The following is a 24,984-nucleotide window of genomic DNA, read 5'->3' on the forward strand; positions in this document are numbered from 1 at the left end:
ACTAATATGGGAACCTCTATCTCCCCTCTTCCAAATTCTGGAGCCATACTTTAAGCAGTATTTTGGGGATAGAGGCTTTGAACTAAATTAGCCCAGTTTTTGTGGTGTGTAGAGATGATTGGTGTAACTACATAAGTGTATCCTAAATAAATTGTGTTCTTCAAATTACTTCAGAGAGCCTAGAGGTTCTTGGATTGCAAGAAGTGAGAACTTTCAAACATAATAAATGCTTTAATTTTATAGAGCATTAATGCTTGGGTGAAAAAACACCCAGCATGTGTACATTGGAATGCTGAAGCCTATTTTGCTGCAGGGAGACAACAATATATATAGAGCCTGTGATAGGTAGAAGGAGCAACTGAAGAGAGTGACTTAGGGATCAACTACTCTTCCACTTGTGCCATACCTAGAAAACAAGGGTCCAAACGGTTTGCCACTTGACCCGCACTTTCTAGGCATAGATCTGAGCGGTTTTCCCCTTGCCCCATTCCTTTCCAAGGGAAAACCTGCTCTTTAGAGAAAAAAATGGAACAAATGGCCATCAATTTGGGGAAAACCAGAATTGTCATTTGCTCTAATTGAATGCTAAAGAGCGGCTTTCCCCGAGGTACTGCAGCAGGACAAGAAGAAGAAGAGTTTGGATTTGATATCCCACTTTATCACTACACTTAGGAGTCTCAAAGCAGCTGACATTCTCCTTTCCCTTCCTCCCCCACAACAAACACTCTATGAGGTGAGTGAGGCTGAGAGATTTCAAAGAAGTGTGACTAGCCCAAGGTCACCCAGCAGCTGCATGTGGAGGAACGGAAACACAAACCCGGTTCACCAGATTACGATACTACTGCTCTTAACCACTACACCACACTGGCTAAGCCCTGACAGGACCAAAACGAGATAAAAGTGTTAACAATAAGAATTAACAATAACACATAAGGATCTGGAGAGAAGGGAGAAATGTTTAGGTGGAAATGGGGAATCTGGGCATATGAAGGAATTGAAAAGAAGTTGGACTTTGAGCTTTTCAGGAACACAACGTTGGGTCAGGCCATTCAAAGACGATCAGGTAACTAAAAATGGAGAAATGCAGCAGCATTGTTAAATTAACACGAGAACTAACAGCAGAGGATCTCGAAGCAATGTAAAAACTTCAAGAGAAATGAATTTATATTTTAAAATTTGGTGCTAGGTCAGCCTCTCAGCTTAGAGCATTCCACAAATGGAACTTCACCACTGAGAAGCCCTCTCACCTTTGTAGCCACCATCCTCACTTTTGATAGTAGGGGCACCAAAACAATGCCCTCTACTGGAGACCTGCATGGGTAGCCACATCTGGAGTGAAGCGGTCCTCAAGCTAACCTTCAGGAAGGGCCTCAAACATGAAGAATGATGAATGCTTCGTGCTGAATTGGTCTGTTTGTCCATCCAGCCCAGCACTGTCCATCCTCACTGGCAGCAGCTTTCCAAGGTTTTCAGCAGAGGTGTATCTGTGCCCTATTCCTGATATCAGTTTCATTGGAGATGCTGTCAGGCCCCTTCTGCGTTCAAAGCATAAGCTCTACCATGGAACTCTGCCTCTCACTGAGGGGAAGGCTCTACTCAGGAAATATGGATACTGCAGTAGTCAGTACCAAGGCTCTTAGTTTGATGTAAGCAAAGTGGACATTTACTATGTTACTTCATGATAGCTTAGTCTTAACCAGTAAGTGCAATCATTGGGGTGTTATCAATACCATTAACAAGAAATAAAATAAAATTGTATTAACCAAGCTACCCTACTTTAGCTCATGTCAAATGTCAGTCTTAAGATAAATATGCTGTGTTGTTCTGCTCAGAAAAATTACTTAATCTTCTGGAATGTAGAAATAGAATCCTCAGGGGTGTGTCCTTGGCATAACACTACAGGCAAATTCTTCTACCCTTTGGTTCTGTTGGGTTGGGAAGATGTGGTACTTTGCCAAAAAATAGAGGTTTGGCACTATAAAGCACATGTTGTATATTGCTAGTGTTGTAAAATTGTAGACATCTGAGGATTACCTTCGTTAGATTTTTCTGCTAAGTTAATCAGCTCAGTTTATTGCAGCAATTGACTTCAACAAGGCAGGAAGAAGAGCACTTTCACATCAATTAGTTCAGTTACCTCTCATGGTTCAATTTAATTCAGTCTACAGGGCATTTTCTAGTAATCATGTTAACATTTTTAATTATTGGTAAAGCAAAGCCAAAAAAACTGCTCTGCTCATCCTTTTAAAAAATCACTAAGTATCACTTAGTGGGCTGGGTTCAGGCACAGGGGGAAACCATCGTTTTCTGCTATGTGAACAGAGTTTTGCTTGCAACAGGATGAGATTGGAAGCATTTTTCCATTTTAAACTAACTGTAGTATCCTGAGATGATCAAACTCAAGAATGATAGTTTGCTTAAACTACAGTTAGTAAGAGCAACCAAGATCTGAAGAAGCCGTTTGATGCTGACTTGTTATCACTAAGGACAATTTTAAAATACCATAGCACCTACAGTCCATATGTCATAGGAAACTGTAGCCTGCATATGAAAGTGGATGCTTTGAACCTCCTCTTGTAGTATACCAGGCATGTCCAACAGGTAGATCACTGGACATCTGTGGTAGATCACTGGCTTCCCCCAAAGAAGCTGAACAACTGTGGCTCTCCTCAACATTTTACCTCCTCCTGAAAAAAACTCCCAAAAATGGGCCTTCCTCCTTCCTAAAAGGGGGTAGATCACTGCCACTTTTTAAACTCTGAGTAGATCACAGTCTCTTGAGAGTTGGCCACCCCTGTAGTATACAAAAGGAGGAGAGGGGAGCAAAACTAGTGCATTTGGCCACATATGGGTGTTTTTTTTCATTTTGGGGTGGTTTTGTACAGGTAAACATATAGTTTACATTAAAATCATTTAAAGCATAACCCAATAGACAAATTAGAGTGCAAATTGTTTTATCTTAAGGACACATTTCGCTGCAAAAACCACTTAAGTTGTTTTTGCTTAACTTCAGTTCTTGGTTTTTTGCTTAACTTCAGTTCTTGGTCTTGCATACAAAATATACATACATTGGCTTAGTTAGTTCCCACAAGTTTTTTTTAATTTCACCACAAGAAAAAAAAAACACTTTACTTAGTTGGTAAAGGAGTCATCCTTCGTGGAAAATACAAGCAAACCAGCACTGTGTTACTCTTCACTCATTTAATTGGTACTGTAATTTGGATATTGTGGCTAAATTTTAACAGTGCTTCCATTCAAATAAATAAGAACTCTTGGGTTGCACTGAAGACTTTCTTTCCAAGGATAACTTGTCACACCTGTGCAATGTTTAACTAATGCTCCAGCCTTCTTAAAATAGAGAGTTTCCCTGTTTGAAGAAAAGCAGATTAACCGGTGATCAGTACTCTTTAAAAAAAACAAAAACCCCACACATATTGATACCATTGCATTTAAGGGAGTGTTACTACATGGTTCCAAGTTAGCTGCAAATGCAGCACATAAATTTGCAATAAGCTTCGTTGAAGACCACAGGGTACTGCAGGTTTGTATGGAACTCTTCCACAGATAGGGATCGTTCTTCTTGGCTCTAGGTTTGAGGATTCCCATGGGAATCTAGCCCTTTCTTTCATCAATTAGTAAGCATGCCTAGTAGCAGCAGCAGCAAGTAACTACAAAGCTGCCATCATAAGCTTCCCACAATATCACCAGCAGGGATTTGCTCTGGAACATGGTGGAAAACTTAAAATAGTGGTTTGCAGACCCAGTGGCGGAGCTTCATTCTCTGGCACTGGGGGCAGGGAGCAGGCGGTGGTGGGGCTGGCACGTGCCCCAGGGGCATGGCGCCCTGCCCAAAGGGGCGGGGCAGTATATTGAGGGCATGGCACGTATACTGAGGGCATGGCACGTACACAGCCTGCGGGGGCAGGGCGCCCAGCGCGGGTGGGGGGCAGCCGTGATGACCCCCCCCGGATCATGCCAATGGGGGCAGGGCGCTCCTATAACCCCCACCTTCCTCCGCCCCTGTGCAGACCCAGAGCAGGCACCATTACTTGTAAAGCCCTGCCAAGGTGCTGAATATGTGGACACAAGGTCTGCACCTCTTTGCTACACAGACTGCTTTAGTGGAGAAGCAAGGATGTGACTCATCTTGGAAGTGGTGAGCTTGGCTGAAAAAGAGCGAGAAGAGAAGAACCGGGCATAGCAGCAGCAGGCCTAGGAAAGCAAAAAGAGCAATTGTAGAGCAAATCCATGTTCCTTCTTCCCATCTCTAGCTATGGAACGAGACTGTCCAAACCTGGTTGGCTGGTTTAAACTCACGATAGCCATAGGTGTAATATATATGATGCTTCCTATATTGGGGAAGTCGTGCTCTCCAGTTAACCTTCTTCGCAACCTTGTTGTGATGGAATAACAGTATGGAGTGCTCCTGGTGGACAGAAAACAGATGTGAAAATTAGATTGAATGGTGTCCCATGCACCTGTGGGGTTCCCAGTGCTGGGTGTGGGGTGGAAGAGTCTTGTATGCTCACAGGGAAGTGTTTATACTCCATAACTGGGAATGGAGAAACCAAGGTTGGTCTTGTAATATGATAGCCCTAGATTGCAGCCTTATCCTTTTAGTACAGATGATAATTAGGTCAAAACCAGTACTTTGCATTGAGCTTGGGAACCAATTGGTAGCCAGCGCAGTTGTGCCAGAATTGGTGTTATATTTTCAGACTGCCGCTGTCCTGGCTTAAGTGTGATACTGAATTTAAGATTCTCAGCAGTTAGAGATTTTATTTATTGTCATATTTTGCAGGATTTCTCAGGTCTGGGATTTCAATACTGTATTGCTATCATTCTTAGCTAAGTTTCCTTATATTTTATCTTGATGCATATGAGCTGCTGTTTTTTAGGAGGAATTAGAATATCGTGGAAAGGTTCCTTTCTTTCAGTAATTCAACTTAAAAGGTGAAACTAATATGTGAGATAGACTCATGACATTCAAAGCAAGATATGTCAAGCCTTTGTTTGTTATAATTGTGATGATTATGGCGTACAGCTGATGAAAACCCCAAAGTTGAAATTGTTAATTTGGGGTTCTCATCAGCTGTACGCCATAATCATCACAATTATAACAAATAAAGGCTTGACATATCTCGCTTTGCATGTCATGAGTCTATCTCACATATTAGTTTCACCTTTTAAGTTGAATTACTGAAAGAAATGAACCTTTCCACGATATTCTAATTTTTCAAGTTTCACCTGTAAATGCAGTAAACACTTTCTTTGATGTACAGTTTTAAAAAATAAAATAAATAGTGCATTTGAATACTGCTATATAATATGAGTTAACAAAGAAACTTGATTAAAGTCAAACTGACAACCATGTGATTTATCACCAGTAAGACGAGATTCCCTAGTAAACTTCTATAAAATAATTTTTGTTGATTACAGTGTGCTTTTTCTAATGTGTAGTATTTAACCCCTGCTTTAAGGGACAGAAAAGCCTTATACTTGTGGCTTCAGAAATAATATTGTAGTTGTAATTTTCATTTTTTTAAAAAAAAAATGCAAGAAACAACCTCTGCAGACACTGAAGTTTTACATTTTTTGACATGGCTGTCTGTGATTTGATTTTTCTTTGTTTCTGTTGTCCAGGTTTGGAGGAGACCAGCCAGTATACATCAATATTATTAGAGATCCCATCAACCGTTTTTTATCCAACTACTTTTTCCGCCGCTTTGGAGATTGGAGAGGGGAGCAGAACCACATGATCCGCACCCCAAGCATGAGACAAGAAGAGAGATACTTAGTAAGTTTTGAGTTCTTAAGTCTTTCATAAAGTCAATCTATTGAACTTCATAGCTTTGCTTCTGCCAGATTTCAGACTCTCTGCAGATATATTGTACTTCCACATTCTCTTACCTGGAGCTGGATGTTACATTTTATGTTTATGTTTTGATCACATTTTGTTGCTAAGTGGCTCTGCCCCACAACCTTCTCAGAGGCCCTTGGTGAAAGCTATTGCCTGGCATCTACCAGCAAGGCCAAACTGCTGAACGAGATCCCTTGTGCCAGCAGACTTTGATAGGAGTTGCCTGGAAGAGCAGGGGTCAAAATGCTGCCTGAATAGTCCTGTTTCTCTGTGAACACCATATAATTTATGTTCCTGTACTAGATTTAGGTGTGATTTTCATTTTTATAATCTTTGGGAGCCACTCAGGCTATAAAGCTGGATATAAGCATTCAAAATAAATACAAATACAGTGGTACCTCTGGTTACGAACTTAATTTGTTCCGGAGGTCCTTTCTTAACCTGAGGCGCGCTTTCGTTAATGGGGTCTCCCGCTGCTTGCGTGCCTCTGGCGCAAGATTTCCATTCACATCCTGGAGCAAAGTTTGCAACCAGGAGCAGCTACTTCCAGGTTAGCAGAGCTCGTTAGCTGAAGCGTTCGTAACCAGAGGTACCACTGCAGATGTGTTAAGTCAGAAATGAATTAGTTAACCTTAGCATTTAAAGTGAGGCAAAGTTGTTCAGAAGCATTTGGATAGTTGTGGTTTAACATGCTTTATTTCTCTGACCCATCCCAATCTCTGTTTTTGTAGATTTTGAATATGGAGTATCAAGTGGTTTATAAAATAACACATAGTAGTGCTCGGGCTGCATTACTATACCATAAATCAGCTAAGGACATATAGTAACTGGAGCATCAAACCATTCATAGAATATGGGAATTGAAGCAAGGATACGCATGTTCCAATCCCCACTCAGCCAGTCACCTTGGGCTGGCCACTGTCTCTCTTCCCAACGTACTTCACAGGATTATGTGGTTACAGTGGGGGACCATTTCTAGGAACCCCTAATGATGCGTTGATGTTTAGGCTACTCTGCCCCTTGCACTATATGCTTTCTTTGGCCTAGGAAACACACATAATTTATTGGAAAAGAAAATTACCTCAATGCTGGCACGTTGCAAAATTTCTAAATATTTAGATAGAAATCTAATAACAGGCATAAAATGTTATAATGAGGTTTTTTAAAAATGAAATGCTTAGGTGTAAAACATTCCAGTTCAGTTGCAATGGAGAAAATAATGATTAATCAGTAGCCTTTCACATATAAGTTTCAATGTGATGCATGCAATATAATAAAAAGCAGGTTAGAAACAGCATAGAAAATAATAGCAAATGAACCGAAAAACAATAAAAGGAGGCAACTGTGGCAGAGACCTGTGCTTCCAGCCAGGAAAGCTTGCCAGAACAAAATGTCTTCAATTTTTTTTTCTGGAAAGTGCAGGTAGTGGGTGTCTATGTCGTATGGCAGAAACACTGTTTTGTAGAGCAGGGGCAGCCACACTACAAGCTCTGCTCTGTATTACTGTGGAGTGAGTTTGTGATCAGTTTTGAACCTAAGAAGAAAATCTCTTGCAGACCACAGTGAACTACTAGTTATATAAAGGATAAGATGGTTGCACAAGTAACCTGGAAGCAGACCGTTCGTTGCAATTACGCCAGGCTTCCATCGAGACTGTAAGACTTGCTGGTTTAAATGACTTTTGGATGCTGATTTGATGAGGCTATGGATTTTTTTTGGTGGCTGAATGTTTTTAGTGCTTTGGCCTTTTCTAGTTGCTTTTGTTTTGTTTTTATCTTGTGGTGTTTGTGATATAAGCTGTCTTGAACATAGAAAGGGAAGTAAATCAATATCTAATTTAAATAAAAATATATCTGAGTTTGTAAAACTGAAAATTAATAGTCATTTGCCTGCAGTTCTGTAGTTTACTGGTATTCCTTTTGTTATTCAATACAGTATAGATATGTGCATGTGTTTTGTAGATAGATAGATGGATAGATAGATGTATGGATGCTAGGATGTTTTGACAGAAGAATCTTAATTTGTGGCCACATACCACAAATTTGGGGCTTGGGTGCCGCTGTGGTGTAAACCACAGAGCCTAGGGCTTGCCGATCAGAAGGTTGGCGGTTCGAATCCCCTCGACGGGGTGAGCTCCCATTGCTCGGTCCCAGCTCCTGCCAACCTAGCAATTCGAAAGCATGTCAAAGTGCAAGTAGATAAATAGGTACCACTCAGGCGGGAAGGTAAACGGCACTTCCGTGCACTGCTCTGATTTGCCAGAAGTGGCTTAGTCATGCTGTATACGCCAGCTCCCTCGGCCACTAAAGCGAGATGAGCGCCGCAACCCCAGAGTCATCTGCGACTGGACCTAATGGTCAGGGGTCCCTTTACCTTTTACTCCAAATTTACAATGCAGTTCTAAACAGATTTACTCAGAAGTGAGTCCCATTATGTTTATGCTTGCTTATGATTACAAACTATAGCTTAATGAAGTTAGCAGGCTTCAGTGAACTGAATGTCTCATTGTCCACTAGAACTCTTGGACATTCAGCATAAAGGTGAACATTGGAAGATTCAGGACAGATAAAGTACACAGCACATAGTTAAACTATGGAACTCATTCCCACAGGAGGCATTAGTGGCCACCAACTCACATAATTTTAAAATAGCATCGACATATTTATGGAGGAGAGAGCTAGGATAGCTGTGGCCATGATAACTGTGCTCTGCCTCCACAGTTAGTCAGTAATGCTTCTGAATGCTTCCCAGTTGCTGGAAACCACTGGAGGGCAAAGTGCTGTTGTGTTCTAATGCTTCTTGTGAGTTTCCCACAGGCATCTAGATGGCCAATGTGAGAACAGGATGCTGGTCTAGATGGGTCTTTTGCCTGATAGAACATCTATTTTCTTACAGCATTGTTGCCATTTCTGCTTTGTAAGATAGCAGTTGTTTCTCCATCTCTCCTCCGCCTCTGTCAATTATAAACTAGGAATCTTATGAACAATCATAGTTTATATTTGGTATAACACTTGTTTGCCAGTAAATAAATGTAGATTAGTTGACTGGATATTCTGTTAGGCCTGTTACACCAATTCCTTTAAACTTGTGTTCCATCTACTTAATAATTACAAACTCATTGTAAATATTTCTGAATGCCACAGTATATATTTTAAAGAGTCTGTTGGGACAGTGAATTTTAATGCGATCTTTTTCTGAGAGCATATTAATAGCTTTCCATTATGTGTGAGGTTTGCGTGTGTTTATGTTCTTTGATATGTGCAGGAGACAGAAGAGTATGGAAAAGCATATTTATGCCAAAGTCTTTGGGAACATCAGTGTAGAAAATGTGAAATGTTTCTAGTACACTTTGTACCTCAAGACTTTTGCTAAGTGTTACATGCGCTGTGCTTTCATGTGACGTAGGAGTCAGGTGCTGGCTGTCTCTCAAGTGTTCTCTTGAAAATGAAAAAAATAGGTAGCATTTAGGCCTTCCAGGCTAGTTTTAAAGTCTTTGAGTTTACCTATTGTGCGTAGCTTCAAAACTATGTTCAGTTACAACAGAGTGGATTTAAATATCTTTAAGATAGCCCTGTGGCCTAAAATATTATTGGGTGAATTGAAAGCTTGCTCATTATAAACACTTACTGTTTCTTCTGTTTTGTATAGAAAGACCTAATCGTTTTCTTGGATTATCGTCCTTTTTGGCAGTCTTTCCCTGACAGTTGTCCTCCTCAAAGAACACTGTTATTTGTATTTGAGGAAAGTACAGGCTGGCTGCCAATAAAATGTGTTACAACAAGTCAGTTGTTCTCAATGGTAAAGATGTGTGGGTCTCTCCCCCCCCCCCCCCCAATGGTCGTGATTTCCAACCAAATGTTCTTTGCAGTGCAAATGATATATTAAAGCTGATCCAGTTGTAAATTGGTTGTTTCAACCAACTATGAGGAAAACGAAGGCTGCCACTATGCTACATGTTTTGTGACACTACCCTTGAAGATTGTTCAGGGTTGCAGCTGGTGCGGAACATGGCAACCTGCCCTTTTTGACAGGGGAAGTGAATAGGTCATGCTGTATTAACGCTAGAGGCTGTGCTAGTTTCTGTTCATATTCTGCTCCAAATATCTGGGATCCACTTGATTAGATGATCTAAGTGTCTAACTTGGCATGTCAGCTTCATACAGCTTTATGTTTGTTGAAGACCATCCCATATATTTGATGGTAAACCCATGTGGTCTTTTGGTTGTGTTCTCTGTGTTTTATATGTGAACAATGTCACTGAAACTAGCATACCCTGCTATTCTTAAGAACATTAGGGGAGCCTTGCTCCAAACACTTGATTCTTCAGTAGTGAGAAGCATAGTAACATAGAACTGGACTTTCTAGTGGTAACAACACCCTTTGCTGTGGAATGTCTTCCACACAAATGTTTATAGCCACCCTACAATGACAGGTCTCTGGGCAGCTTACAGGGTTTAAATAATAGAAAATTTACAACCAAACAAAATGCAACTGAATTATAAAATCATACCTTACTTTAAAACAGAGAGCAAGGAAAAGAAACTTTGTAGCCACTAGTTTTAAAATGAAGGCAAAACACAAAGTTTCAGAACTTCTCCCTGCTCAGGTTGGAGTAAGTGCCCACCAATATAATAGCATGAAGATTTCATAGGAAACTGGTAGTAGATAATGGAACTATTTCAAACATTCACAGGAAGTAGTTTAGATCAGGTCTTTTTAGTTTCTGAAAATGACAGCTGTAAGCATGGCTGCTGGGAGGAAAGGTTTATTCTTGATTTATTTATTGGGTTGTGGATATTGTTTGGTTTGTTAGAGCCAAATGGACCTCTTGGCACCTATGTGAAGATGTAAATTTAATAAGTGAAATTCTTGGTGGCTGTTAACTTCACCCTTGAGGTATAACTTAAACTTCAGAGCTGTGTTTAGCTTTTTGACCTATCCAATTGTTCATTGTCTCCTTATGCTTGCCCCGTGTGCTCTGTAAGAAACAAATGATTAAACTTCTCACCAGTGACCATGTTACCAAATGTGATGTGCTACTGCCTTAAAGTACCAAGGTTTGGGCCTTTGAAATATCAAAAATGTTTGTGGAAAATTCCACTGACCATTTGGAATCTTAGTGTAAATATAGCTTCATGCCTTGAGTCTGCTCCAAAGAAAACAGCAATTTGTACAAAATGTTGGATAAGCTGTTTTAAGTGTTTTGGTGAATGTCTGTGTTTATCAAGACTTTACTTAAAGCCAGCAAGTCTTTTATCCAAAGCCAGATACAGTATAAGCAGCTGCTGCATGGTGTGTGCACAACTTTGCTACTTGAATTGACTTTGGGAAAAGTTAAAGTGCTGTCTGCCTTTCTATCTCCCAGCTATTGATATTAAAACAGGCTGCTTTATAAGTCAGTACCAGCAGTTTGCCCCTTGGTCATTTTTGTTGCCGTTTTCTGCATGTTTTCCAGCTTTCTAGTATCCTTTTCAAGATGCATGAGCTGAAATTTATGTGCTTGCACCATAAATTTCTACCCCTTTCCTCATGTTCTCCATGGGATTCATCCATCTCACAGTTATTATACACCGGGTCAACACCATCAATCTGCTATCCATAAAAACAGAAGAAGAGCTCTAATGTCTCAGACCTTTTAATTCAGCAACCTGTTCTCACAGTAGCGAACCAGATGCCTATGCGAAGCCATCCATCTGGAATTCCCAAGTTGCTGGTCTTCACAAACATACTGGCTCTGACAGTGGAGGTAGTACATAACCGTCATAGTTAATAACTTTATCTATCATGATACCAAGATCTGTTTCCTGGTCAGTCACTGCCAACTCAGACCCCCACAGTGTATATGTGAAGTATATGTTATTTGGATTTCAGCAGACTTGGCTGCCTCACTGATCCATCCCTGACTCCAGATCATTTATGACCACTACTGATCCTTGCAGGACCCCACTTCTTACAACTCTTCATTGTGATAACTGGTCATTCCTTCTCTCTACTACTCGTTCTTTATCCAGGTGCTGATCTACAAGAAGACCTGTCTCTTTTCCAAAAACTACAAACTTTACTCGGGAACATGCGGTGAGGGACTTTGTGCCAAACTTTTGCAAGTCCGTGGAATTTGGTGTCTACCAGATCATCCCTCTCTACTTGCTTATGGACAATCCCAGAGAACTCTGATATTGCTAGAAATATTAAAATAAAGGAAACTTATTGTAACTATTCATAGTAAAATGTAAATGCCATGGAAGCTTTTGGCAGGATAAACTAATAAAACAACTTGTTGCTATTCCAAAATAATAGAGAGATGGAAAAAGACTTTCCTCCCTTTTATTTAACAAAAAAAGTTACCTACAGTCAAGTGTCTTGAAAATATAAATTACAAGTACAAATAGAAACAGAAAAGTAAACCAGGTTCTCTCCCAGTGTGACTTGGCAGCCTGCATTGTACCATGGCATGGGCTGCTGTGGTTATGTGTAAATGCCATGCACTTCTCCAGTGAATCATTGCTCTTCATTTGAACAGATTCAAGGTAATATGAGCTAAGTCAGCTAAATACAGATTGCATGTAACACAACTTGCTGTTGCTTATTGTAAAATAAGGACAATGACTTTTTAGCTTCACCCATTAAAATTTTCCAGGTGAGATGCTATCATGGAAGCTGGTGAAGTAGTTGGTTAATGGACAAGTTAGTGAAACACGCTGTTCTAGGGCCACTTTCCACTGCACTTTTATTGTGGGTTAGCTGTATTACCTCCAGAAAATGTGCCTAGCTTTGGAGGAAGGGTGGAGAATTCCCCAGGCATGAGCACCTTTGTGTGAGTCCTGGATAGAATCTTTTATTTCAAACCTAGCTTCAAGGCAACAGAGTAAGAGATTTACTGTAAATTAGTCTTCATACCATTTTATTTGGCCATTATAGGGAGAGCATGCTGATCTCTCAATTTCCCATTGGAAGCATGAAAATTGGCAGCTTCAGCATGACTTTCAACTAGGTATTGACAGGTTGTCAATAAGAACTCATGATAGAGCACCACTTTAGAGATCTGTTGAAAACATTGATCAGAGAAAATCAAAGGCAGAACATTGCTTCTTCTGATGTGTTTGAAGAAGAGACTAATTTGCAAATTATTGATCATAGTCTTTGAACAACAGCCTGAAGGTACACAAAAAACTGCTTGCTACAGCAAATGCATTAAAAATGCAAAAATACAGTCCTTGAGTCTATGATAAATGCCAGAGACCTTCTAAAATTCTGAATTTAAATTTCTTAAAGGCCTAAAGTTAAGGCGAACTATTATAAACTGATCTAATAAGGAAAATATATGGATATCCAGGTGGAATAAAATGCTTTGCATCAATAGCTTACAGCACACAAAAAACACATCTAGAACTGAATTGATGCAATTTTATGCATTTTAAAATGCAGTTTGCACTTTTTTTAAAGCAAATAAGTACAGCACAACGAAAACCAATCTGAATGCAGACCGTGAAGTCCTTCAAGGGAGGGCTCCTTGCCTTCTAGATAAATGTTTATATAGTATTAAAAATCCATTAAAAACAGGACGTAGTTCATAGCAGTAAATTGTCTCTCAAGCCTATGGATTAAAAGGCTAAGCCAAGGAAGACATAATAAAGTCAGAATGCACTAGGTTGCATGAAGATTTTGCAATCAATTGTGCCTTCTGGAAACTGAAGGGACGTGCACTCAATAATTCTGGGTGAGTTGTGGCACTTGTAACTGGTGACATCACAGACACAGTATCTGGTGGTTGCTTGAAATGTTTACATATACTGGTGCTAGCTGGTTTGGGAGAAATGTGCATTAGCAACTAAATAATGTGATTTCAATAAAGTCATCCCAGCAACAAAAACTGTACAGTAGCCAAAGATCTTTGGATGCAGCACTACAACTGCATGAAGAAGAGAGATTATGTGAAAATATTTGTCAAAGGGGCAATATTTGTTTTTTGGGAACAGCTACAGTTTGCAGGCTTATTACTGAGGTCTGGCTGTGAGTTAGAAATATGTCTCATAATTCCTTGGTTCAGCATATGAACTTAGCAACTTAGTATACTTCCCTTTTAAAAATGTGTTCTTCTCCAGTTAGAAAACATCCATCCGTTTCTCTGGCTGCTTCTCCTATGGCACTATGTGCTGTTAAAGCAGGCATGGAGAGGAAAGCTTATATTTCTGTTCTTCTACCCTGGTAGAATCCAAGGCAGACCTTTTAACATCACAGTAATCCAAGATTATGCACCAACTACCAGTGCTGAAGAAACTGAAATTGACCAATTCTATGAAGACTTACAACACCTTATAGAAATGACACCAAAGAAGGATGTTCTTCTCATTATAGGGGATTGGAATGCTAAAGAAGGGAGTCAAGAGATAAAAGGAACAACTGGCAAGTTTGGCCTTGGAGTTCAAATTGAAGCAGGGCAAAGGCTAATAGAGTTCTGTCATCACAAACACTCTTTTCCAAAAACACAAGAGACGACTCTACACATGGACATCAACAGAAGGGCAACATCGAAATCAGATTGATTATATTCTCTGCAGCCAAAGATGGAGAAGCTCTACACACTCAGCAAAAACAAGATCTGGAGCTGACTGTGGCTCAGATCCTCAGCTTCTTATAGCAAAATTCCAGCTTAAACTGAAGAAAGTAGGAAAAACCACTGGGCCAGTAAGTTACAATCTAAATCAAATTCCTTATGAATACACAGTTGAAGTGAAAAACAGGTTTAAGGATTTAGATTTGGTGGATAGAGTGCCAGAACAACTATGGAGGGAGGCTCGTAACATTATACAGGAGGCAGCAACGCAAACCATCCCAATGAAAAAGAAATGCAAGAAAGCAAAGTGGCTGTCCAATGAGGCCTTACAAATAGTGGGGGAGAGAAGGCAAGCAAAATGCGAGGGAGATAGTGAAAGATACAGGAAATTGAATGCAGATTTCCAAAGAATAGCAAGGAGAGACAAGGGGGCCTTTCTAAACGAGCAATGCAAAGAAATAGAGGAAAATAACAGAATGAGAAAAACCAGAGATCTGTTCAAGAAAATTGGAGATATGAAAGGAACATTTCGTACAAAGATTACCACAATTAAGGACAAAAGTGGAAAGGACCTAACAGAAGCAGAAGACATCAAGAAGAGGTGGCAAGAATACACAGAGGAATTATACCAGAAAGATATGGAGGTCTCATACACCCCAGGTATTGTGGTTGCTGACCCTGAGCCAGACATCCTGGAGAGTGAAGTCAAATGGGCCTTAGAAAGCCTTGCTAACAACAAGGCCAGTGGAAGTGATGATATTCCGGCTGAACTATTTAAAATTTTAAAAGATGGTGCTGTTAAGGTGCTACACTCAATATGCCAGCAAGTTTGGAAAACTCAGCAGTGGCCAGAGGATTGGAGAAGATCAGTCTACATCCCAATCCCAAAGAAGGGCAGTGCCAAAGAATGCTCCAAATACCGCACAATTGTGCTCATTTCACACGCTAGCAAGGTTATGCTTAAAATTCTACAAGGCAGGCTTAAGCAGTATGTGGACCGAGAACTCCCAGAAGTGCAAGCTGGATTTCGAAGGGGCAGAGGAACCAGAGACCAAATTGCAAACATGCGCTGGATTATGGAGAAAGCTAAAGAGTTCCAGAAAAACATTCACTTCTGCTTCATTGACTACGCAAAAGCATTTGACTGTGTCGACCACAGCAAACTATGGCAAGTTCTTAAAGAAATGGGAGTGCCTGATCACCTCATCCATCTCCTGAGAAATCTCTATGTAAGAGAAGAAGCTACAGTTAAAACTGGGTATGGAATAACTGATTGGTTCAAGATTGGGAAAGGAGTACGACAAGGCTGTATATTGTCTCCCTGCTTATTTAACTTATATGCAGAATTCATCATGCGAAAGGCTGGGCTGGATGAATCCCAAACCGGAATTAAGATTGCCGGAAAAAATATCAACAACCTCAGATATGCTGATGATACAACCTTGATGGCAGAAAGTGAGGAGGAATTAAAGAACCTTTTAATGAGGATGAAAGAGGAGAGCGCAAAATATGGTCTGAAGCTCAACATCAAAAAAACTAAGATCATGGCCACTGGTCCCATCACCTCCTGGCAAATAGAAGGGGAAGAAATGGAGGCAGTGAGAGATTTCACTTTCTTGGGTTCCATGATCACTGCAGATGGTGACAGCAGTCACGAAATTAGAAGACGCCTGCTTCTTGGGAGAAAAGCAATGACAAACCTAGACAGCAAAATGACAAACCTTAAAAAGCAAAGACATCACCTTGCCGACAAAGGTCCATATAGTTAAAGCTATGGTTTTCCCTGTAGTAATGTACGGAAGTGAGAGCTGGACCATAAAGAAGACTGATCGCCGAAGAATTGATGCTTTTGAATTATGGTGCTGGAGGAGACTCTTGAAAGTCCCATGGACTGCAAGAAGATCAAACCTATCCATTCTTAAAGAAATCAGCCCTGAGTGCTCACTAGAAGGACAGATCCTGAAGTTGAGGCTCCAGTACTTTGGCCACCTCATGAGAAGAGAAGACTCCCTAGAAAAGACCCTGATGTTGGGAAAGATTGAGGGCACAAGGAGAAGGGGACGACAGAGGATGAGATGGTTGGACAGTGTTCTCGAAACTACTAACATGAGTTTGGCCAAACTGCGAGAGGCAGTGAAGGATAGGCGTGCCTGGCGTGCTCTGGTCCATGGGGTCACGAAGAGTCGGACACGACTGAACAACAACACCCTGGTTAAGGGACGTTTCCTGCCTTCAGTTATGATGTATCACTTAACTATGATTAAAGCTGGTATTTGCTGTGCGGAAGGAAGGGTTTGCACACTGTGAGCACATGATCCCAAGGTGTGTCTGCAGTCTCTTTCCTATAGTGAAGAACTACCCAATGTTAACCTCCACTTGATTCTCTTTCAACGGTATGCTCTGCAACCGTACTGGAGAAATGAGTCCATCAGCGTGACGAAATAGCACCTTTCAGTCAACACCCCAGTCCCCCTCCCACCTTACTTACGGCATGGTGTAGAAATGGGCTGCATGACCACACCTCTGTCCTATGACTACATCTGATTCCCCAGCACACATACATTAGCATAGACCACTGAACTAGTGAAGCCTGCATAGGTATACCTCTCACTCGATCCTGGAACCCTGATTCCACAAAGTTCTGTGCACAATGGCTTTCCCACTTCAGTGTCCATGCTCAGAGCCATAGCTATGGGGGGGGGGGGGCTAGCCAGATTTTTTGCCCCAGGTGAAGCCTCCAGAGGGATGCCATTGAGGCTCCCAGTGTATGTGTGTCTGTGTGTGTTTGTGTATGTGTGCAAATGCATGTGGGGAGTTGCCAAACTGGGTCTTGGACCTGGGTGAAAAAAAGCCTAGCTTCACCCCTGTCCATGCTTAACTCATGGTGAGTGGGAACAAAGGAAAAGGTGCATCTCCTTACTACACTTTTTCCTCCTAATGTGTAAAAGTGGCCTCCCTCTCTCATGACAATCACAGATTTATCATGGCTTTGCTACTATCTAATTTTATGATGTACTTCATAGCTAGCACAACACACTTGCAACAATTTTTTCGTCCAGTCCTGACTCATGAGTCACATTGCTTCCTGTGACAGTAATCTTGTTCCTTGGAATTCTTCATCATGTTACCAATTTCTGGAAGATAAAGAGGAGTAAGAGGATTCTGGATTTTTTGTTTTATTTTGATTAAATCATGTTTCCTTTGGCGGTAACTGTGGCCGTGCATAGGGTTATGGGCTGGAAACTGTAGCTTGTCACCGCAGCAGTCTTGTGTGGACATTGAAATAATGCTGTTGGCCTTATTGTAGTCTCTAGTGGACTCTTACCCTTTCTTGAAACACCCACACAATCTGGCACAATGCATTATCACTGGCACATCTCCTTGCAACGGGCCCCATGGTGGAATAGTATTGGCTGCAAACCTTTGGCTCGAATAGCATTGGCAGCCTGTGCATGCAGTTTTGCACCACATCTGCTAAGCATATGGTTTCCTTTAGCCACCCCCCTACATTCATAAGCAACATCAAGTTCTACTAACATTTAAAAATGGAAATTTAAACAAGCTGATAATGTACTTCTCTGGAAAATGTTTTAATAGTGCATTTTTATATACCATAGAATCAGAGGATTGTGGCGTTGGAAGGGACCCCAAGGGTCATCTAGTCCAACCCCCTGCAATGCAGGAATCCATGACAGATGGCCATCCAACCTCTGCTTATAAACCTCCAAGGAAGGAGTGTCCACCACCTTCCGAGGGAGCCTGTTCCACTATCAAGCAGCTCTTACATTCAGAAAGTTCTCCCTGATTTTTAGTCAGAATCCTCTTTCTCATAACTTGATTTATTGGTTTGGGTCTTATCTTCTGGAGCAGGAGAAAACGAGCTTGCTCCATCTTCCATATGATAGCCCTTGAGATATTTGAAGATGGCTATCATATCTCCTCTCCCATCTCCTCTTATCCAGACTAAACATCCCCAACTCCCCCAACTGTCCCTCATAAGACTTGGTTTCCAGACCCTTGATCATCTTGGTTGCCCTCCTCTGCACATGTTCCAGCTTGTCAATGTCCTCCTTAAATTTTGGTGCCCAGAAGTGGACAATAGAACTTAGGTGTGGTCTGACCAAGGCAGAATAGAGAAGTACTATTACTTCCTTTGATCTGGACCTTTAACTTCGGTTGATGCAGCCAAGACTAGCATTAGGGTTTTTTGCTGCTGCATCACACTATTGACTCGTATTAAGCTTGTGGTCTACTAAAACCCATAGATCATTTTTACATGTACTGCTGGCAAGCCAGGTGTTCCCCATCTTATATATGGTTAATGGTGAAGATAACCTAATAGTATGTTTGTTGATTTCATTTTTAACAGGTATGTTTGTAAATATTAAATGGAGGTATTCAACAGGAATCTTCACCCCAGCTGCCCTTCCTTTCCTTCAACTGTATTCCTAAATATCAGGATACCCTTTGAACAGTTGGAAAAGAAGTACCAGCAACCCCTTCCCCTTATAAGCAGAACTGTTTTTGACTCATGCTCTGGGCTATTTGGGTTATTTCCACAGATAATTTTGTTATAGTCTTATAGTGCCCTCTTGGTCAAGAAACTTCCAGATGTGCCACTCTGCTCAAGCCATCATAACTCCTAAATAACGTAGCTGGGCAAGCAGACTTCAGATCTGTTTATTCTTTTTGTACTTAATTTTGACAATAGTCCAGGCCTACGGAAGGTTGGATATACTTTCTATATATACAGTTCTAAGATGGCGGCACGCACAAACACAGCGGCTCAGTGCTCTCCCTTTTTCTTTCAGTGTTTCGTATGACTTTTATTGTTGTTTTGTTTTTATGGGATGGCATCCAATTTAATTGTACTTGTACAATGACAATAAAGAAATCTTATATATTATATCTTATACCTGGTTCCCTATAGATAATGGGATTCAACACTCCTCTCTCCACTTTAGAATGAGCAGAAGAGAGAAACACCTAAGTGACTGTATTATTGAGAGCCCTAATGAGCAGAAATATGGTGTAAAATATAATAAAGAGTTTATTCATATATCTGTGTAGACTTTAATGGAGTCTTAATTTGCCCTTTAGCTTTGTTTTCCTATCAGCTCTTTGGAAGTGAATGTGAAATTTAGCCATAAATGCAGAGAAGAGAAGGTGGTCTGGGATCATGCCAGACAGGATGGAATAAGTCTAATTTCCTGTATGATGATCAGCTTGCTCTGTTTGTAAATAATAATGTAATGTAAATAAGCATTTTGGGGGTGGGGGAGTGTTAGAAGTTTGGCAAGTGGTTTTGAGGATTCTCACTACTAGGGCAAGGAAATTTTCTTTGGCTTTCAGTAATGAGCACCGTTGACACAAGCTGTTATGTTAGAAAGGGAAACCCTTTTAGAAGGAGAGTTCACCCCTCACTAGGCTCACACATTGATTTTTTTTCATATTTTTAATTCATTTTCCTCTTTTTAGTTTTGTTTTCTAGTTGAAAACCATTCATTTAGTTCACCACTTCCTCTGCAGCTCTTGTGATATGCCTTCAGTTGACATCTCTCTTCATCTTCATTAGGGAATATATATGAAAGTAGAAAAAACCAATTAAATCTAATGGAAAACTAAGGCAAAATATTTGGTGAAAAAAATGAGATGCCTTTGGTTATATTGTTTAATAATGATGAACTAGATTTGGCTAGTATCTGGAAATGCATGATTAAATGCTTAAAAGGCTAAGAACAAGTAATAGCTACTACAGCTCTCTCTTTTTAACCCTGCTTTTAATCTGTTGCTTTTTATTAGCCATTTCTGTATTGGGAGTGTTTTTAACTTTGTGTGATTTTATTTCAAACCATACAGGTGCATTAAGGACAGTACAAAAATGTTGTATGTGAGCATTTTATATCAGTTAGAAATTGAGATATGAAAGCTAGGAACTCAATGGCAGTTTAAACCTAGGTTATGGGTGCAACGACGGGCTGTCTAGGTGCGCTTTTTTATAACAAGAATACAAAGTGAAAATGAATGAACTGCAGCTAAAACATTATGTTCATTTTTCATATGGTCTAGTCTTTCCACTGTCCACCCCCCTAATATTCTTAAGAGGGTCTCTTCTCTGGTCTTCAGAGAGTAGCTGGAAGTGGGGAGGCACAAAAGCGCCCTCTTTTCTTTCCACTTTGCAGTTTTAATCTAAAATCTTACTGTAGGTGCAGTACTGCGCCCAGAGCTCAGAAACTGCTTGCGCTAATGAGATTCCCTGGCACAAAATGCGCCTAGAACAATGGGGGTTTTGAACACTGTTTTATATATCACATTTTGTATACATTACTTCAAATGCATTTCTGTTGGGAGGGACAGTACTTAAATTTATAGGTACAAGTACTGTCTCTCTGAACATAAATGGAGTCAGGATTCAGAAGTTATTATAGTATGTGCTCTCTCCATGATATTTCCGTATAACTGCACTAAAATTGGTGGTGTTAAACACACACTATTTATAGTAGGAAAGCTATGGGTCCACAAATCAGAACCCTGGCTCTCTAAAAGAAACAGGCTACAATCCTACACTTGCTTACCTCTGAATAATTCATATTGAGCTGAGGTGGACATACTTCTAAATAGACATGTAGTGAGAGGTTTGCCTTTGTTTATCTTCAGTTCTAACATCAAACTATTTAGGGAACGGAATGGTAGCTAATTTGAAATCTTATGATGTACCTAATGCCTGGCTCTTCTGTTTTAACAAAATTCATTTCTCTGAAAGGGTGGTAAAGGTTTGTATGCTTACATCCATTGTAATATCTGTAGGCACTGGACCAGGAAATCATTCATATCAAGATCTTCTTATTTCCTGTATTATGATTTATGAGAACTTCTGACTTATAAATTTTATAGAAACTTTAATAGCTTATTTCATTTGAAAAAGCAGGAAAGGTCCAGAAAAATGTCCATTTGCAGTTCTGTCTTCAGTTGCCAAACTGATAGTGTACACATGCATTTATATTATTCATGTGATACTTCCAGTTTATTAGATGGCAACCTGAATATCATCAGTTAGCATGGGAGGTAATATGCCATTGCAGATGATTTTAGTCTACATTGTGATAGCTTATACTTGAATATGCTCTTATATAAACCTTTCTGCTTTAAGGCTTATAATTTTCAGCTTGTTGTTTGTTTGTTTTTAATCCTCTTAGTAGTTTTCAAAATACATTATGCAAACACAGTTTTTAACAGGTCTTCTTAAAGCTTGGTTTTCTTAACCAAAGCCAGAAGATAAAGTAGATTTTCATTAGCTGAGAGAAGCCCCCAGGCTTTAAAGGGTTGAGCAGACAAAATACTGGGACAACATTTGAGGGGGATAAAGTTTTGTAGTCAATAGCCTGCTAACATTCCTTTGACAACAGTGTATCAGAGCTGAATTCAATTAAATTAAAATTCTTGCTTTTAAAAACAATGTAATTATTTTAGTTCTGTAGTAAGGATCACACATATATGTACTGTTGAGTAATATTCTTTTAAATGTGCATTGTTGGAGCCATTAGATTAGTGGTATTTAAAACCTTTTCCATTTAAGGGTTGTCCTTAACACATTTTACAAACACAGTATTCTAATTTGCTAATACATAATTCCTCAAATATGGTTGTGAATACTTATGCTTCATTTTTGGAATTTGTTCCAAAATTTGTTCAGCACAGTGTGTGCTATTGGAATTGTTACATGAATGTGAAGACTGTGCCAGATTTATACATTTGATTTTCAAACAGTTAAAGATTAAAAAAAAAAAACTTGAGAAGATTTGTTGCAGCAAACTGTGCCTCTGACATACATCTGTATAATTTCTGGTCTGGGACTAAACACATTGTTACTCACTTTTGGCAATTTAATCAGGTTCTTGATAAATTATCACTAACCCACTATCTATATTCATTTTGTTCATTTTAAAGACTATAGTTATGAGCTGAAGGAACTGTTAACTTGCATGCATGAACAAAACAATAATGGCTCCCCCACCCCACAGGTTTACTTCCAGAACCTTCCCAGCCAATTTGAGGGTATGGTGGGAAGGTGTTCACTGGACATGTTCCAGATTTCAGCCTCTCTAGCTGCATAAGTGTATACTATAAAACATTGCATTTTAAAGGGATGCATATTTGGCAAATCTTTCTGTGGTTAGATAACTTGTAGTTGAATATTTTGTAAAGGAGCTGATATTTCCAATACTCGTGCTGAGCTTAAAATTATGGGTGAGATTCAGTGTAGCATGAGCAGCTGTCTGCTTGCACAGCGGGGCTTTTCCTTCTCCATCTCCCTGCAGCTGCCTGTACACCCCAAATCTGCTTCAAAAGTTTGCGGGGGATCCTCCATATCAGATTTTGGGATTGCAGGTGTGGCTGGAAAGGGGAGAAAAGAAATAAGAAGTTCCATTGCACAAACAGATTTCTGTTACGCAAGGAAGCGGATATAACTGGATCTTGTTGTGTTTTTAAAGGGCATGTGCCCACCCATACACCTGTAAGTTTCAAAAGCAATATAAGTACCGGTAAAACATGAGGATTCCATTCTGAATGTAGTAAATCATGTTGATGCAATGGTTTGTTTGGCAATTTGGGCCTTAGATCTGTGCTCCATCACTGGAAGACAACAGAGAACTTCATAGTTCATTTACAACGTTTTCTTTTCTCCCCCCCTCCCCTTCTTTTAGGATATTAACGTATGCATTCTTGAGAACTACCCTGAATGTTCCAATCCCAGGTTATTTTATATTATTCCATATTTTTGTGGACAGCATCCAAGATGCAGGTAACTATGTTATCTCCCTTTTCAAAGTTATTTCTTACCACCTACTGGAGCTGGGGTGATTTCAGTTTTAGAATGTTCCATAGAAAACAGCAGAGAGCCCAAACTACATGATACTGGTAATTACCGGTAATCTGAAAGTCAAGGAATTGTGCAGAATATCAGTTCACAGATTGCATTAGAAAGCAAGCTGTGCCACATGCTAAAGGACTGGACAAAAAAAAAGAGAGGACAGATCAATCAACCTTTCCTTTCCTTTCTAAAATACTGAATAGAAGGAATGTAAAAGCAAGATGGCTCTATTAAGCCTCTTCTTTTCACACCTCAAAAAGCACCAATATGTCCAGAATTCAATATCCAGGTTTTGCCAGAATACAGCCACCTGCCCCATACCTGACATCAGATGTTGGGCAGGTGGAGATGCAACTGAACCTGATGACACAGCCAATCCCTGCCAGAAGTAGACTTGAAGTCACTGTCTATCAGCTGATGTGTGGTGATTTCAGGCCTGCTGAATAGAGGCACTTTTAAACTACCACGCAGGGCTCTTTGCAAACCTTGCATACTGCCTTGAATTCCAGTGACCATCTCCTGGTGTCATAGTGACACCAAGTGATTGATGGGTGGGTGCTGCCACCCACCTGTCTAATTTGGATAGGGGAGATAAAGATTTGGCCTGCTGGCCATATAACATTCCCAACCACAAATAGGCCACTATTGATGGCTTAGATCCCTTGATTAGGCAGATCCTTTGTTACTTTAAGTTGCTAAACCTAATGGTGCCCTCCAGAAATTTTAGATTACAACTCAGGTGCTGTCTGAGGCTGATAGGAGTTATAGTCCAAACCTCTGGAGGGCACCAGGTTAGTGAAAGCTGGGCTATGCTGTGCAGGGCAAGCCATATGTCAGCTTCTTTGTATTTTGATGGTCTATAAACAAGATTATTTGAAAGACTTAAAATATGTCACAGAAACTTAGATAGCGAACATTAAAAATGATTGACATTCTGCAGTTGGTGAAATATTCTAGCTGCCTAGCAGCCTTAATATTGTAAATTGTTCTAAACTCAGTTTTTATTACAGAATAAAACTTTTGTTTGCAAATTCACTTTAAAGATTCTTTTCTTTTATGTTCTTTAAGGGAGCCTGGGGAATGGGCCCTTGAAAGAGCAAAAGTGAATGTGAATGAAAATTTCCTACTTGTGGGGATTCTGGAGGAATTGGAGGATGTGCTGCTTTTACTAGAAAGATTTTTACCTCATTATTTCAAGGATGTGCTCAATATCTACAAAAACCCAGGTAAATGTCTTCTGATATATCCCTGATTGGTTTTTCTTTTTTAATAAATGTAATATTCTTAAATGTCACATATAAAATGCTGAAGAAGCAATAAGACAGCTGTAACTCTTAATGTTCACTCTTTTTAAAAAAAGTTGTTCATTGGATTAAAGTGCAAAAAAATGTTTCCATATTCTTTGCATCTTCTGTTCAGCTATTTTCAAGTAACTAAGGCCCCCCCAAAACACAATATGGAAACTATGATTTAGAGATGTTTGGGGTGTCCTGCTGTAGCTAACAGAGAAGTGGCAGGGAGAGCATATGTCTCAGAAGAGGCTTCCATCCTAACATGTCTTCCTCATTGATCCAGTTACCAACAGAACCCACTTCTAAAACAGGGGAAAACAGATGTAACATAAAAAGATAACTCATAGCACGTCCCTTAGCCACCGATAAGCAAGGCTTCCTCACAGCTCTGCAGCTGAAATGCCAG

At 40.0% G+C, this 24,984-nt stretch overlaps 1 protein-coding gene across 1 annotated transcript in view; it reads left to right on the plus strand.

Moving 5' to 3' along the window:
* Window positions 1–24,984, plus strand: part of UST (uronyl 2-sulfotransferase) — a 118,496-nt gene that overhangs the window by 66,771 nt on the left and 26,741 nt on the right. The window contains exons 5-7 of the mRNA XM_033143963.1: window positions 5,644–5,797; window positions 23,120–23,217; window positions 24,355–24,512. Coding sequence (XP_032999854.1) covers window positions 5,644–5,797; window positions 23,120–23,217; window positions 24,355–24,512 — 410 coding nt within the window. The remainder of the gene's footprint in view (window positions 1–5,643; window positions 5,798–23,119; window positions 23,218–24,354; window positions 24,513–24,984) is intronic.

This window comes from Lacerta agilis, chromosome 3, assembly GCF_009819535.1.
Source record: "Lacerta agilis isolate rLacAgi1 chromosome 3, rLacAgi1.pri, whole genome shotgun sequence".
Taxonomy (NCBI): Eukaryota; Metazoa; Chordata; class Lepidosauria; order Squamata; family Lacertidae; genus Lacerta; species Lacerta agilis.